At 40.7% G+C, this 10052-nt stretch overlaps 3 protein-coding genes and 1 pseudogene across 3 annotated transcripts; 3 read left to right on the plus strand and 1 right to left on the minus strand.

Annotated features, from left to right (window-relative positions):
- Positions 347-2790, plus strand: LOC104740300 (wall-associated receptor kinase-like 1). Its single transcript, XM_010460848.1, has 3 exons — positions 347-1317; positions 1393-1518; positions 1597-2790. Exons 1-3 carry the CDS (start codon positions 372-374, stop codon positions 2727-2729), a joined length of 2205 nt encoding a protein of 734 aa, XP_010459150.1. The 5' UTR covers positions 347-371; the 3' UTR covers positions 2730-2790.
- Positions 3136-6084, plus strand: LOC104740303 (wall-associated receptor kinase-like 4). The gene is made up of 3 exons (XM_010460852.2): positions 3136-4427; positions 4505-4627; positions 4714-6084. The coding sequence occupies exons 1-3, from the start codon at positions 3491-3493 to the stop codon at positions 5928-5930; spliced, it is 2277 nt and encodes a 758-aa protein (XP_010459154.1). The 5' UTR covers positions 3136-3490; the 3' UTR covers positions 5931-6084.
- LOC104740302 lies at positions 6478-8681 on the plus strand (annotated as a pseudogene).
- LOC104740301 lies at positions 9029-9504 on the minus strand. The gene has a single exon (XM_010460849.2). It carries the CDS (start codon positions 9486-9488, stop codon positions 9210-9212), a length of 279 nt encoding a protein of 92 aa, XP_010459151.1. The 5' UTR covers positions 9489-9504; the 3' UTR covers positions 9029-9209.

Consider the following 10052-nt stretch of genomic DNA (forward strand, 5'->3'; position numbering starts at 1 on the left):
GAAAAAACAAGTCAAGTTAGGTTAAAATTTACACCAGAGGTTAAGTTTTTGGCGATGAACAGAGTGCTATGCTTTGAAATTTAAGACAAATGACAAACACAGTGTAAAGTGAGGTTGCTCTTCTTGGTGATTTTTCTTCCAAATTCTGCTGTCTAAGTTTCTCAATTTCTCCAATATTCATTATTATAAAATAGAAATCCTCAGGCGTAGAGCCAACTTTTAATAATGTAGTAGTATTTTAATGCTTTGTAACATGCTTCACGTTTCTTTCTAAACCTCTCTTGACCTTTTCATCAGATCAGGCAAGTACTTAACTTTTTTCTTCAACGAGCGAATTAATCAGATCAAGAGAAAAAAAAAAGAACGGAAGTATGAAGACAAATACTAGAATCTTCCAATGTATTCTAGCGTCTGTCTTTACTCTGCTCATTAATGACTCATCAGCAGCAACACCTCCACCTCCAACTAACAATTCTTCAACGTCTTGTAACAGAACCTGTGGAGGCATCTCGATCCCGTTCCCATTCGGAATCGGCGAGAAGAATTGTTATGTCAACGGCTGGTACGAGGTTATCTGCAACCCAACCACTTCCGACTCTAACAAAACTGTTCCTTTCCTCTCTATGATCAACCGTGAAGTGGTGAACATCTCTCTCCCAGACAGCGACGAACCTTACGGACTAATTCAAATCAGAGTCCCTGTTACATCTTTGGGTTGTTCTAGTAATACTAGTCAAAGACCCCAAAACTCGCTCCAGGGTTTGAATGTCACAGGAAAGGGCAGCCCATATTTCCTAACCGACGAGAACCGTCTAGTGGCGGTTGGTTGCGGTACAAAGGCGTTGATGACGGATATAGAATCAGAGATATTAGGTTGTGAATCGAGCTGCGAAAACAGTAAGAGTGGTGAACAAGTAACAAACTCGGTCTGTACTGGTTACAAATGCTGCCAGGCGAGGCTACCGGTTGAACGTCCTCAGGTTATAACCGTCATTATAGAAAAAAACTCCAGTGGAGAAGAAGAGAGGTGCAAAGTTGCGTTCTTGACGAACAAGAGGTATTCACCGTCGAATGTTACGGAGCCAGAACAGTTTCATAGCAATGGAAACGTGGTGGTAGAGTTAGGATGGTACTTTGTAACTTCGGACTCTCGTTTTAGGAGCCTCTTGGGTTGCGCAAATATGAGCCGCAAAGGCTCTGGCTCCTCGGATGATAATTGCAGTTGCGAGTATAATTACTTCTCCGGGATGAGTTATAGGAATTGCTATTGCGACTATGGTTACGCAGGGAACCCATACCTTCGAGGTGGCTGCAAAGGTAAGTGGTTGTTGTTTTCTTCTTTCGTTTCCTCATTAGATCATCAGTACGTAATTATGATTCAATATTGTGTAGATACTGATTCATGCGAAGGAAATACCTGTGGGGAAGATGCTGTTTGTGTTAACATGCCTGGACCGATGTCCATGTGCAAGCCTAAGCCCAAGATAACCAAGCCTGCCAATCCCCCGGTGGTTCAAGGTGAGTGGCACTTTAAACTACCAGACTAATAATAGAGTAGAGGATAGTGTACCTTATGTTATTTTTTGGTTGCTACAGGCATTGTTATAGGTTTGTCGGGATTATTTTTATTTGTTGGGTTATTCTGGCTGTTTAAATTCGCTAAGAAGCGAAGAAGGATCATCCAAAGCAAAAAGTTCTTCAAACGAAATGGAGGCTTGCTGTTGAATCAACAAATAACTACTACAAAGGATGGAAATGTAGAGATGTCAAAGGTGTTCAGTTCAAAAGAGTTGAAAAAAGCCACTGATAACTTTAGTGTGAACAGAGTGCTTGGGCAAGGCGGTCAAGGCACCGTGTACAAGGGAATGCTAGTAGATGGGAGGATTGTTGCGGTTAAAAGATCAAAACTTGTTGATGAAGACAAATTGGAAGAGTTTATCAATGAGGTCGTTCTTCTCTCACAAATGAATCACCGCAACATAGTGAAACTCTTGGGATGTTGCTTGGAGACGGAAGTTCCAATCTTAGTATACGAATATATCCCCAATGGAGACTTGTACAAACGGCTTCATGATGAATTTGATGATTACACGATGACTTGGGAAGTACGTCTTCGCATAGCCATAGAGACGGCAGGAGCTCTTACATACATGCACTCAGCTGCATCGTTTCCAATATTCCACAGAGATATCAAGACGACCAATATACTACTGGATGAGAAATACAGAGCAAAGGTGTCTGATTTCGGAACTTCAAGATCCATAACTATTGATCAAACTCACTTGACAACATTAGTTGCGGGAACGTTCGGGTACATGGATCCAGAGTACTTCATGTCGAGCCAATACACTCACAAAAGCGATGTTTATAGTTTTGGGGTTGTGTTGGTGGAGCTCATAACTGGAGAAAAACCAATGTCACGTGTCCGGTCTGAGGAAGGCAGAGGTTTGGCAACTGATTTCCTAGAGGCAATGAAAGAGAACAGAGCTGTTGACATAATTGATATTAGGATGAAAGACGAAAGCAAGCTGGAGCAAATAATGGCGGTAGCAAAACTCGCCCGAAAATGTCTTAACCGGAAAGGGAAGAAGCGGCCAAACATGAGAGACGTTTCAATCGAGCTAGAGAGGATCCGTTCATCACCCGAAGATTTAGATGTCCACTCCGAAATAATCGAAGACAAAGAGGAGGATCAACTCATGGAAATCAACGTAAAAGATGATTCTTGAACTGCCTATGTAAGACTTAGTCTTTGCTGCAACACATATGTAGTGTTCAATGTGTTTGCTAAAAAAAAAAAAAAAAGTGTAAGAAGATGACATTGGAGATGAGTATAATTTTTTAATTTGTGTTTAGTAATTATCAAACTTTAATAATCTAAAATGACAAAACAATTAAGAGTAAATTATGTAGGTGGATTTAATTAAAATGACAAAACAATGGAAATTTGTTTTTCTCAAGAGAAACACAAAAATATGACATAAAAAAAGAGATATCATGATCGGGACTATGATATGCATAAATCTGGAGAGTTACTCTTTTTCACGTCCAACATTTTTATTTCTTACAAAACAGTAAGACCCAAACTTCTCCACGTCAGCCGCAGAAAAAAAAAAAAAAATTGTCCATGTCAGCCATCAGAGGTCAAAGTACTTGGAAGTTGGACTGGTCGTCGCCATTCATCTGACTTTTTTTAAGCTGAATTCTTCTACCAGCTGTCCTTATTATTGGCCATAGACATAAATAACCAAGAGAGTCAACATCATCGCCATTAACATTTGAGTGTTCATGAAATACGTTGACTTTTTAAGCTTATAGTAATTTGGTCAACATTCTTTTGCATCTTTGTTCACGCATGATCCATCTTCTTATCACATCTGACATTTTCGTCAAACTATGCCAGTCTTAGTTTTTGTTTTATCTTTGCATTACACGACATTAGAAGACTCAAAAAGGGTGAGATAGAATACGAACAAGAACAACATCAGTAATGAAGACAGAGACTCACAACCTCCTCTGTATATTACTAGTGATCTCTGTCCTACTATCTCTGTTCATCAATGGCGTCTCATCCGCAAGAAAACCTCCAGATCTGTGTAACAGAGTCTGCGGAGGCATGTCAATTCCTTTCCCGTTCGGTATCGGTGCGAAAGATTGCTTTCTAAACCCGTGGTACGAGGTTGTCTGTAAAAACTCTGTTCCGTTTCTCTCAAGGATCAACAGAGAATTAGTAAACTTGTCTCTTCCAGATGCTACTGAGTACTACTCTAACGGAGTTGTTCACATCAAAGGTCCCGTAACTTCCTCCGGTTGTTCTACCGAAGCATCCCAGCCGCTTACAATGCCGCCTTTAAACGTTGCCGGCCACGGCAGCCCCTATTTCTTCACTGACAAGAACCTCCTCATGGCTGTTGGTTGCAACGTTAAGGCCGTTATGACGGATGTCAAATCGCAGATCATCGGTTGCGAGTCAAGCTGTGACAAGAGAAACAGTAGCAGCCCAAAAACAAGAAACGAAGCCTGCAATGGTTATAAATGTTGTCAGACGAGGATACCTGAAGGGGAGCTACAAGTAATTGGAGTCAATATAGATATCCCTGAAGATAGAAACACAACACAAGGAGGATGCAAAGTTGCTTTTTTGACAAGCAAGAAGTATTCGAGTTTGAATGTTACAGAGCCAGAAAAGTTTCATGGTGACGGATACGCTGTGGTCGAGCTTGGATGGTACTTTGATACTTCGGATCCTCGTGTTTTAAGCCCCATAGGTTGTAAAAATGTATCAGATACATCACAAGATGGCGGGTACGGTCCCGAGACGATTTGCATTTGCTCGTACGGCTACTTCTCTGGATTTAGCTATAGGAACTGCTATTGTAACTCGATGGGTTACACAGGGAATCCATTCCTTCCTGGTGGATGTGTAGGTAAGAGATACTATACGTTTATCTTTCTGCAACCATATATCAAGTCTTCTATTGTTAATTATGAATCGAATTTGCAGATATTGATGAATGTAAACTAGAAGTAGGACGCAAAAGGTGTAAAGACCAAACTTGTGTGAATAGGCCCGGTTGGTTTGAGTGTGAGCCAAAGAAACCAGGACATCTCAAACCAGTGTTTCAAGGTAAAAGTCAATTTAAGTTTATCCTGAGCGTTGTGTTGAACATATTATCGTTCTGTTCTGTATACGCTGTTCTTTTGTTGGTGCAGGTGTTCTTATAGGTTCAGCACTGTTGATTTTCGCCTTTGGAATTTTCGGGTTGTACAAGTTCATTAAGCAGCGGAGGAGGATAATTCGGAAGAGAGAGTTCTTCAGACGTAATGGAGGTATGTTGTTAAAACAACAGTTAGCTAGAAAAGAAGGCAATGTAGAAATGTCAAAGATATTTAGCTCCAATGAGTTGGAGAAAGCTACTGATAACTTCAACAAGAATAGGGTTCTTGGGCAAGGAGGTCAAGGTACTGTTTACAAAGGTATGCTCGTTGATGGTAGAATCGTTGCAGTGAAAAGGTCGAAAGCCATGGATGAAGACAAGGTAGAAGAGTTTATCAATGAAGTTGTTGTTCTAGCACAAATCAACCATAGAAACATTGTTAAACTCTTGGGATGTTGTCTTGAGACAGAAGTTCCAGTCCTTGTTTACGAGTTTGTTCCGAACGGTGACTTATGCAAGCGTCTTCGAGATGAATCTGATGATTACACAATGACATGGGAAGTGCGACTTCACATTGCAATAGAGATCGCAGGAGCACTTTCGTACCTACACTCAGCTGCATCTTTTCCTATATACCATAGAGATATCAAGACTACCAATATACTACTAGATGAGAAATATCAGGCTAAGGTGTCGGATTTCGGAACTTCAAGATCAGTTACCATAGATCAAACTCACTTGACAACTCAAGTTGCAGGTACTTTTGGGTACGTGGATCCGGAGTACTTTCAATCAAGCAAGTTTACGGATAAAAGTGATGTGTACAGTTTTGGAGTTGTCCTCGTGGAGCTCATTACCGGGGAAAAGCCGTCCTCCCGTGTCCAGTCTGAACAAAACAGGGGTTTTGCAGCTCAATTTGTGGCAGCCGTGAAAGAGAACAGAGTTCTTGACATAGTTGATGATCGGATGAAAGATGAATGCAACCTGGACCAAGTGATGGCAGTTGCAAAACTCGCTAAAAGATGTTTAAACCGAAAAGGAAAGAAAAGGCCTAACATGAGAGAAGTTTCCCTTGAGCTGGAGAGGGTTCGTTCATCACCTTATGATTCAGAGATTCGTAATGAGGACGATGATGACGAGGAGGATCAAGCCATGGAACTTAACTTTGACGACACTTGGGATATTGGTATGACGACTGCTCCAGCCTCTATGTTTAATAATGGATCTTCCACATCTGATGTTGAGCCTCTGGTTCCTCCACGAACGTGGTGATGGTCAACTCGAAACAATACATATGTACCCCTTCATTGATGAAAAAAATTGTTATCTTTCAAGTTTCGATTATGAATTCTAGCTTTTCACCATGTAACAATACACACAATTTGCATCATGAAACCAAGAAATAAAGGATGTTTTAGTCTGTAAATATATTTATATGTGTTTCCATCAGTTTCTCATAGGAGATACCTTGGAACCTTCTTTCTTACGCTATGACCTTAGTTGCCGAGATTAAAAGATAGAAACCGAAAATGACCACGTCATCTATCCGTTAACCATGTCATCGCCACTACATGGACTACATTTGATTTGACTGGTCTATTCGTTGACTTTTAAGTTAACGTAATTTTTGGTCAACTTTGTTTTGTATCCCTGATTCATGAACGAACATGCCAGCATTGTGACGATGGTCAAATGAGTATAGTATGGTTGGTCTATTTTCATATGGCCATTAAAACAAAAATGGATTTTTATAATCCCTCAGGCATATTGACATTGACCAAGTTTTTAGTAGTGTTTTTTATAGGGATGCTTTGTAACTTGCTTCTCTTGACCTTTAACATCAGACACGGAAAATCATCCTTATAACTTCTTTTTTCATAGAAAAGCTGATTGAGATTGATCATAAATAAAAAGAAAGAAATATGAAGACACAAAATTACCGGTTTTTATGTATTGTAGTGTATGTCTTAACTTTGTTCATGAATGGCTCATCAGCAGCAACACCTACACCTCCAAACAGTAACAATTCTTCGGCTTCTTGTAATAGAAGTTGTGGAGGAATCTCGATTCCGTTCCCATTCGGAATCGGCGGGAAGGATTGTTATCTCAACGGCTGGTACGAGGTTATCTGCAACAGGACAACCACTTCTGAGTCTAAAACAACTACTGTTCCGTTCCTCTCTATGATCAACCGGGAAGTGGTGAACATCTCTCTTCCAGATTATGAACCACACGGAGTGGTTCACATCAAAGGTCCGGTGACTTCGTTGGGTTGTTCAAGTAATACTAGCCAAGGACCCCAAAAGTCGCTACCGGATTTGAACTTCACAGGCAGGGGAAGCCCATATTTTCTAACCGACGAGAATAGCCTTTTCGCGGTTGGTTGCAGTACAAAGGCGTTGATGACGGATACTGAATCAGAGATCTTGGGTTGTGAATCGAGCTGTGAAGGCACCAAGAGTATTCAACAAGTATCAACCTCAACATGTGACGGTTACAAATGTTGCCAGGCAAGGATACCGGTGGAGCGTCCGCAAGTGCTAGGTGTCAATATAGATGCCACAGGAGGAGAAGGGTGCAAGGTTGCTTTCTTGTCCAGCAATAGGTATTCGCCTTCAAATGTTACCGAGCCAGAACAGTTCCATGCTGGTGCCTACGCCGTGGTAGAGCTAGGTTGGTACTTTGATACTTCGGATCCACGTTTTAGAAGCCCCTTCGGTTGCATAAATTTAACATATCACAGATCTTACTCATCCGGTGATAGTTGCCTTTGTGAGTATGGTCACTTTTCCGAGATGAGTTATAGAAACTGCTATTGCTCCCTTGGCTTCACAGGGAACCCATACCTTCGAGGGGGTTGCATAGGTAAGTGTTCGTTTCTTCTTCCTTTTTGTGGTCTTTACTATATTTCAGAATGAATCAGATCATTAATACTAATAATTTATATATATGCAGACTATGATGATTGCAAAGGACCCAATGTCTGTGAAGAAGGAACTTGTGTTAACGTTCCGGGAGGCTACAGATGCGAGCTCAAGCCCGAGATAATCAAGCCGGCCAGATCCCTCGTGCTACAAGGTGAGTCCAATGGCACCTTGCATCTACCATACTACAAGGCAGAGGATGAAGTAGTATAGTTTATGTTTTTCTTCGTTGTTGCAGGGGTTCTTATAGGTCTTTTGGGACTACTGTTTTTATTTGTTGGGACACTCGGGTTGGTGATACTTATAAGAAAGCGAAGGAGGGTCATCAGTAGCAGGAAGTTCTTCAGACGTAATGGAGGTTTGTTGTTAAAACAACAACTAACTACTACAGATGACGGTAATGTAGAGATGTCGAGGATATTTAGCTCAGAAGAGTTGAAGAAAGCCACCGATAACTTTAGCGTGAAGAGGGTGCTTGGGAAAGGCAGTCAAGGATATCAAGACTACCAATATACCACAGAGATATCAAGACTACCAATATACTATTAGATGAAAAATACGGAGCTAAGGTTTCTGATTTCGGAACTTCAAGATCGGTAACCATTGATCAAACTCATCTGACAACATTGGTTGCAGGAACTTTTGGGTACATGGATCCAGAGTACTTCCTATCAAGCCAATATACTGACAAGAGTGATGTTTACAGCTTCGGGGTTGTCCTGGTAGAGCTCATAACCGGAGAAAAACCGTTGTCCCGAATCCGTGCTGAGGAAGGAAGGGGATTGGCAACTCATTTCCTCGAGGCCATGAAAGAGAACAGAGTGATTGACATCATTGATATTCGGATCAGAGATGAAAGCAACCTTAACCAACTGATGGCAGTGTCAAAACTTGCTCGAAAGTGTCTTAGCCGGAAAGGAAGTAAAAGACCAAACATGAGAGAGGCTTCAAGTGAGCTGGAGAGGATCCGTTCATCACCTGAAGATTTAGAAGCCCATGTTGAAAACGATGATGAAGAGGACCAACCCGTGGAGATCAACAGAGAATGATTCCGGAGGTGTGTTGCAAGACTGTTCAAACCCTTATGTTTAGTGAATCCCTAAAGTTTAGACGAACATGGTGACAAGAAAAGCAATAAGATCACCATGGGCAATAAAGTCATCAATATTTATCCACAAAGTATATTTGAATGTCAAAGTTTATATGTACTTTCAAAATGAATTTAATCACTGAAAAGAAACCGAACTTACTTGTCTAGCAGCAATTACTAAGTTGTCAACGACATGTCAGAAAATGTTTGACTTGTAGCATTGTGGCTTCAGTCTCAAGAGTCCAAACCTGCTTGGGTTACAAATCACATCCCACTGCAATCAATATCATCATTCCGCTGGTAAGCATTCCCAAAGATACATAAATGCATGGTGTTACAATAAGTATCTAAAGAGGTTTGATCGACTCAAAATGGTTTATCTTTCAATAATGAATATCTGTTTTTTTTTTCACCACGTAATAATGATACACACAAATAGCAATATAGAATCAAGAAAAGAAAAACGAAAAAAGAATGTTACTTATTACAAGAATAATAAATGGGGTTGGTATCAGCATTCACCAATAAATAAACACTCTAGAAGAATTTAAGTTTGCCTTTGGAGATGGCTTGAACATGTTGTAGTTGACAGATTGCCTTCTCTTTACCGGTCAAGCCATAGCAGGAGGAGTGCCTAGCGCCTAAAGTGACGGCAAAGTAGAGATAAATAGTGCAGAGGAATGTCAAAAGAGCCAATGCTGTCAAGAGATATCGATGCCTCTGAACAACGGTGGAGCAGGTACCCAACTCTTCCCACTGCTTCTTTAGACACTGTTGTCTCCTTAATGGTGAAGATACAAGTCCATCGAGAACCATGGCTTTAATCAATCAACCTGCAACATTTGAATGTAAATGTTGGGGATTTATGTTTCCATCAAATAAACCATTTCTACTAGCTACCACAGATATAGTAAAAAGAATCTGGAGATCATTTAATTGTCAATGAGAGAAGCAGCAATTTCGAATCGAGGTTAGTCTTTATTTACAGGACGAGCTTTTGGATCTTAAGCGGAAAGAAGGAAATAAGAGCAACAATGGCCAAGAGAAACGTCAATTTCAATTTCAATCAACCATCAAACACAAATCACAATTCACAACAACAACAACAACAAAATGGATTAGGAGAGATTCGAGGAAATGGACTATAAACGATCAATCGAGGGATGAGAGAAATCAAAAGATTGAGGGAAACAGATCCGAAGAAGGTGTAAATAAAGGATTTAGAAAACGAACCGGTGGATATAGAAACAGGTGAGAATCGGTTTAGAGACAGAGAGAGAGAGAGATCTGGAGAAGATAAAAGCTGAATCCAGCTCCGACAAAATCAACTCCGCCGGTATGGAATTTTCTAGAGGATGATTCTCCGGCAGCGTTGTTGCG

The sequence above is a fragment of the Camelina sativa genome, chromosome 14 (assembly GCF_000633955.1).
Source record: "Camelina sativa cultivar DH55 chromosome 14, Cs, whole genome shotgun sequence".
Lineage (NCBI taxonomy): Eukaryota > Viridiplantae > Streptophyta > Magnoliopsida > Brassicales > Brassicaceae > Camelina > Camelina sativa.

Bases quoted from the DNA above. Each gene is read 5' to 3' on its own strand.
- LOC104740300 (XM_010460848.1), top strand. From the start codon at position 372: ATGAAGACAAATACTAGAATCTTCCAATGTATTCTAGCGTCTGTCTTT. The intron at 1,318-1,392 runs GTAAGTGGTTGT...AATATTGTGTAG, and splicing joins CCTTCGAGGTGGCTGCAAAG to ATACTGATTCATGCGAAGGA. The intron at 1,519-1,596 runs GTGAGTGGCACT...TGGTTGCTACAG, and splicing joins CAATCCCCCGGTGGTTCAAG to GCATTGTTATAGGTTTGTCG.
- LOC104740303 (XM_010460852.2), top strand. From the start codon at position 3,491: ATGAAGACAGAGACTCACAACCTCCTCTGTATATTACTAGTGATCTCT. The intron at 4,428-4,504 runs GTAAGAGATACT...TCGAATTTGCAG, and splicing joins CCTTCCTGGTGGATGTGTAG to ATATTGATGAATGTAAACTA. The intron at 4,628-4,713 runs GTAAAAGTCAAT...TTGTTGGTGCAG, and splicing joins TCTCAAACCAGTGTTTCAAG to GTGTTCTTATAGGTTCAGCA.
- LOC104740301 (XM_010460849.2), bottom strand. From the start codon at position 9,488: ATGGTTCTCGATGGACTTGTATCTTCACCATTAAGGAGACAACAGTGT.